General features: G+C 46.5%; 1 protein-coding gene across 1 annotated transcript; it reads left to right on the top strand.

The window, feature by feature from the left end:
* The first annotated feature begins 831 nt into the window (after window positions 1–831).
* On the top strand, window positions 832–5,415 carry NANOG (Nanog homeobox). Its single transcript, NM_001146142.2, has 4 exons — window positions 832–1,055; window positions 1,476–1,744; window positions 2,717–2,806; window positions 3,262–5,415. Exons 1-4 carry the CDS (start codon window positions 902–904, stop codon window positions 3,676–3,678), a joined length of 930 nt encoding a protein of 309 aa, NP_001139614.1. The 5' UTR covers window positions 832–901; the 3' UTR covers window positions 3,679–5,415.

Raw genomic sequence — 5,415 nt, 5'->3', positions numbered from 1 at the left:
TCTTTTCAGACAGGGAGGAGCCTGTGTCCTGTCCTTTCACTAGGTGAAGTAGGGAATTTGCTTGATTTGTCATATGCTCTCATTTGTGGATCTCTCAGGTTGTTTTCTGCATTTTATAACCCCTTTTTTGTAAACTCATACTTATTTCAAATGTCATGAAAAGAATTGACAAATATCTGAGGAAAGATGCTGAGAAGTGACACTTCTTTGTGCTCCTCCAAAATAGATTTGTCTGTCTCATCCTTGGGTTAGCATTTAGAAAACCTGGGGAGCTCGTCTTTGAGTTTGCTTCCCTGTGATGCAGACACCATCCTAGAATACCGCCCTCCCCGCCGGCCCCAGTCTGTATTCCCTTGCAAGGAGGAATGCTTATCTGTTTACAATGATGGCTGCAGTCTGCAATGCAGACACGAAAAGCCTCCGCATGTCCCGGGGGGGTCTCTGGGCTCCCCCTCCATTCTTTGTACTTGGGTGGGGACCGATGAGGAGGCGTAGGTGGGTAGCAAGACTGTTAAATGTGAGGGCGGGGGTGCCAGCCCAGCCCGCCGCACGGGACGGCCTTGCTCACACCTGCTAGGCCTGAGGTGGAAACAAGGCCCCCTCCTCCCAGCCCCGGGGGGTCGGGTGTGCGGGCAGCAAAGAACTGACTCCCACCGAGGAACCAAAGGGGGAAGCTGGCCTTGCTGTCCTAGTCCTCCCCCACTCTCCGAATATCCCCATAGCCACTCCCCTCCAATCAACTGACTTTTAACATGATAATGGTCGTGACAATCTCTTGGCTAAAGCCAGTCTGGGGAGGACATAAAACATTGCCCCTCACCGCCTAATGGGGTATCTCCGTGCAGTAGGCGCGTATGCAACCAGCTCACCGCCAGCAACGGCTGGAGGTGCCGTCCCGACCATGAGCGCTCACCTGGCCATGCCGTCCTACGGCTCTGTTAGGTGCGGACACTACTACTGGCCCTCTCCGGGCAGCATGGATAGCGCGTCTGCCGCGGAAGCTCCAGCAGCAGACCTCTCCTTGACCACAGAGCAGAAAACGCCCTGCCACCCAGGTACGTGGGCCCGAGCAGATGGCCGTGTCTCTTGTGTCTCTCCTCCCCTAGCGCGACACCCCCAGTGCTCCCTCAGTGCCCGTCGGCTTTTACTGAAAGCTGCCCGCAGCCAGGGAGCAATGGCCGGGCCGTGTCGGGGAGTGGTAGGCAGTACTTCTCACGTGTCCCATTGGGAACTGAGCGGTGGGCAGGGGCTGGGAGCTGCTGCCGGACACGCCGCTAAAGTCCTAGCGCGGCCTTCATGTACTACTGGCAACTCTGCGGGGCTGTCTTGCCGGCGGTCACTGCTTCCCGTGCTTACCCTGGCTGCGGAGTCTGCAGCAGTCTCCAGTGCTCCAGAATCTGAAATTATTTCCAGAAGCTGCACGTCGAAGTTTTTATCTGGTGTGACTGCTCACTCTAGCTGTCTTTTCTCCTTAGATGCCTCTCCAGCTTCTTCCAGCTCTGGGACACTCATTCAGTATACCCCAGACTCTGCCACTAGCCCTACTGCAGACCACCCATCTCACCGCCCCACTTTTCAGAAGGTTAAGGATAAAGGTGAGAGTGGGACAAGGAAGGCCAAGAGCCGCACAGCTTTCTCCCAGGAGCAGCTGCAGACCCTGCACCAGCGGTTTCAGAGCCAGAAGTACCTCAGCCCCCATCAGATCCGGGAGCTGGCTGCTGCTCTGGGGCTCACCTACAAGCAGGTAACATCTTCCTCTGAGCAGCTGAGTTGCATCGTTAAGTGTAAAGTCATCTCAAACGTTTTCTTTTCTTGGACTTGGAAGGAATGTTTCTCATTATATTGTTTATGACAGAGATATGGTCCTTGCTCCACCAGTTACTCATGTGTGACTGAGGCGATTCGTGAATCAGCACTGATGGCGGCCCAGCAGTGAGATGCTGCCGCCATTCAAGCAACTTTGCTGTAGTTGCCTTGTCTGACATGTTTTTCAGGCAGGCGTTTTGATGTGTTGAGTGTAAAAACCACACCGGTGATCTGAGCTGTAAGTGTGCTAGTCCCAGCTTTGATTCTACAGCTATGTAATGTTAGCTGATGGAACTGTGTATTCTATTAGAAGCAAGGCAGATACTATGAGGGCTGCTCCAAAAGTAATGCCTCCTGTTTTATTATGTTGGACCACGACCTCAGAGGCAGAGGTTGAAACTTCCTGCCAATATTCCATTACATTTTGTTGCCGTGTGACAGATGGCAGCAGGGGGGCAATCTGACAAAACAGTGACTGACATGGAAGTACATATGAAGGAAATGTGTCTCATTGAACCCACTGACATTCATTGACGCTTTATGAATGTTTATGGAGATCAGACAGTGGATGTTTGCACAGTGAGGCCATGGGTAGTGCTGCCAATGTGGATCACTTGTGTTGGTGTAAATTTTAACAAGTGTGCCATACAGGCTGTTTATCACTGGTGAAAATGCATAGCTAATGATGGTGACAGTTGAAAAATAGTGCTCTGTATCTGGGAATTTTCTCTATCCAATAGCATTATTGTGCTCTTTGTAGCTATTGGAGTTTCCGTGGAAATAAATAGGAGATATTACTTCTGGAGCAACCAATGTATATTGTTGTAGAAAGAAAAATTTGGGGGATACATAGTAAGCTTCAAATAAGAACGAATTTCTAATGTTCCATGTTCTTTCCCCTCTCTTCTAGGTGAAGACGTGGTTTCAGAACCAACGAATGAAGTTTAAACGTTGCCAGAAAGAGAGTCAGTGGGTGGATAAAGGGATTTATCTACCACAGGTAAGAGAATTCCCCTTGCCCTAGTATGCCTTACTACCACTAGTCAGAGTTCCTGCATTCTGTGGGGAAAAGCATATCATGTCCAAGCCAGTTTTATTTTTCATAATGAATTCTATAGCAGCATCTATTTTTTAAGACTGCCCTGGCTATTGAGGTATCTTTGCGCTTAGTTCAGAGTTGGTTTAAAAAAAAAAAAAAATTAAACAGCTCAAGAGGGCCAATGAGGCTACTCATGTTAGGTTTTTTTTCCTTCTAGCATGATGCTACCAGACTTGGACTGTAGGACTTTTAACTTAAGATCTGTGATCTCTGATATTAGTAATCCATACTGAAGACACTGCACTGAAAAGACCATATTTTGGAGGAGGTGGAAAGTAGGACATATCCAATACAGTGGGTACAGTCGGTGTGGTGCTAATAATTACTGAATGGTAATGGTTCTCTGTCTTTCCCAGAATGGGTTTCATCAAGCTGCGTATCTGGATATGACCCCTACATTTCACCAGGGCTTCCCTGTTGTTGCCAACAGAAACCTTCAGGCTGTGACCAGTGCACACCAGGCTTACAGCAGTGGCCAGACTTATGGGAATGGGCAGGGCCTGTATCCGTTCATGGCTGTGGAGGATGAGGGCTTCTTTGGAAAAGGTGGAACAAGCTGCAACACCCAGCAGGCCATGGGTTTATTAAGTCAACAGATGAACTTCTATCATGGCTACTCTACCAATGTGGATTATGACAGCTTGCAGGCAGAAGATACCTACAGCTTCCAGAGCACCTCTGATAGTATCACACAGTTCTCGAGCTCTCCTGTACGGCATCAGTACCAGGCCCCTTGGCATACCCTGGGGACCCAGAATGGTTATGAGACTTAGACCTAAGTATTGTTCTTTCCCTTCCTCCTGTTTTGTCTCATGGGGTTTCTAGGGTCTTGACTCATAGATCCAATTTCTATTCCTTTCTTTTGCCCCTCCTTCTCAATTCCTGCTTTAACTGTTGGTGGGGTCTAGCACCCTGCTATTTCAGGTTTCTTTTCTCTTTAAAGGCATCTCTGTGCATAGCTAACCCTTTGCAAGGGTGTTCTGTGTGTAGACAGGTGAAATTGCATTTATGGAGGGGAATGTGCAATGCCACAGTCAGGAGCAGCAGAGATGGCGAAGATCCATGTTTACTGTCCAAGACCCACTCCGCTGCCTCTTTTGCGGATGATTCTCTGATCTTCACCATGTGTCTTGCAGCCAAAACTTAGAGAAAACTTTTAATTTCTGCAAGAAATACCCTATTTGTAGCCCAGAGTCTTTCCTGCTGTCTTGCCTTTTTCTGCTGTGACCTCAGTCATCTAGTAAATTCATCTGGGTCCTTTAAATCTCTGAACTGAAAGCCTAAATATCATCTTATCTTGGATGGTTTGATCCAGTTACTCTGTCTTTCCACCTGGAGAGGTCAGTACCTGCCTACCCTTTGTCTCCTGCCTTCCTGTGTTCGTAAGGCTGTTTAAAGAACAGGAGGAGAAAAGAGAAGTTGGAGAGAATGTTGTCTGTACCTGATGTGGAAATGTTTAAAACGATTTCCAAAGCTGATGGATGCTTTGTGTCTGTCAAATAACTGACGATCAATCTCTGGAACTATTTGTAACAATTTAAATCTTGTCTTCCTTAATCTCTCTGCTGAGAAAATGATAGCTTGTCCCAATCTGAATATTGCAGCAGATGGTACACCAAAATGCCATTGCTGGAAATGTGAGTAGTGGCTATATTTAGCCATCTTCTGAGTGTTGAGAAATAGTTTGCTTATCTGTATATCAGGATTCACTAGCAATTTGTGAACACAGTGTCAATACATGGGCAGCTTTCTCAGAGGTAGAGAGTACGCAAAGGTAAAGGGCTTGGTTACATTAAAGATTGTTTCATGGTTAGTTATTCTGAAACCTGAATGTCAGGGAGGAAAACCCTGTTGGATAGTAGTGGAGTTGGCATCCAAGGGGCTAGAGCAGGATGTTTCCCTAATCTCTTGTCTAATCTCAGTTTTAAGATAGCAAGCTAATGTTTTTATCCCATCTCCAGTGCTTAGTTGGATCTTTTCCATATTCTCCTGCTGAAAGGTATACCAGCTACCTCTTGGGGTAGCCATTCTGGAGGAGATGGCAAGTTCAGAGAAACCTAGATAGACAATCAGAGGATGAAAATGGCAATTAATGTTTTGATTTTCTTTTTCAAAAGAACTGAATCATCCCTTTCAGGATGGAGATTACTAGAAGTCAGCAACTGCCTGTGCAAAACTGGATCTTTAAGTAGTGAGATTGGAGAGTCCAGTCTGCCACTGCCCAAGAATACACAATGTCTTGAGCTGGCAAGAGCAAATAAATGATAAAAGCATAAATAATTTTTTTCACTAATGCGCAGTTTGTGCTGTAATTCTGTATTTTAATGTATGTGCAAGGATTATGTGTCACAGTTGAGCTTTCACTACAAAGATGGATGCTTGCTGCTGTTCTCGCAGTGATCATGGCCATGTTTTATGGCATACATGTGTTGTCTACTGCTTTACTTCTGCTTGATGTTTATATAGACTCGCTTGAATTGAAAATAAATGACTTTATTTTAATGCTGAAA

The sequence above is a fragment of the Gallus gallus genome, chromosome 1 (genome assembly GCF_016699485.2).
Source record: "Gallus gallus isolate bGalGal1 chromosome 1, bGalGal1.mat.broiler.GRCg7b, whole genome shotgun sequence".
NCBI classification, from domain to species: domain Eukaryota; kingdom Metazoa; phylum Chordata; class Aves; order Galliformes; family Phasianidae; genus Gallus; species Gallus gallus.
This window is presented reverse-complemented; position numbering and strand designations above follow the sequence as displayed.

What these genes read in the sequence shown, in the direction of transcription:
- NANOG (NM_001146142.2), top strand. Translation starts at nt 902, where the DNA reads ATGAGCGCTCACCTGGCCATGCCGTCCTACGGCTCTGTTAGGTGCGGA. An exon ending in GAAAACGCCCTGCCACCCAG is followed by an intron (nt 1,056 to 1,475) that starts GTACGTGGGCCC and finishes TTTTCTCCTTAG; the next exon opens with ATGCCTCTCCAGCTTCTTCC. An exon ending in AAGGGATTTATCTACCACAG is followed by an intron (nt 2,807 to 3,261) that starts GTAAGAGAATTC and finishes TGTCTTTCCCAG; the next exon opens with AATGGGTTTCATCAAGCTGC.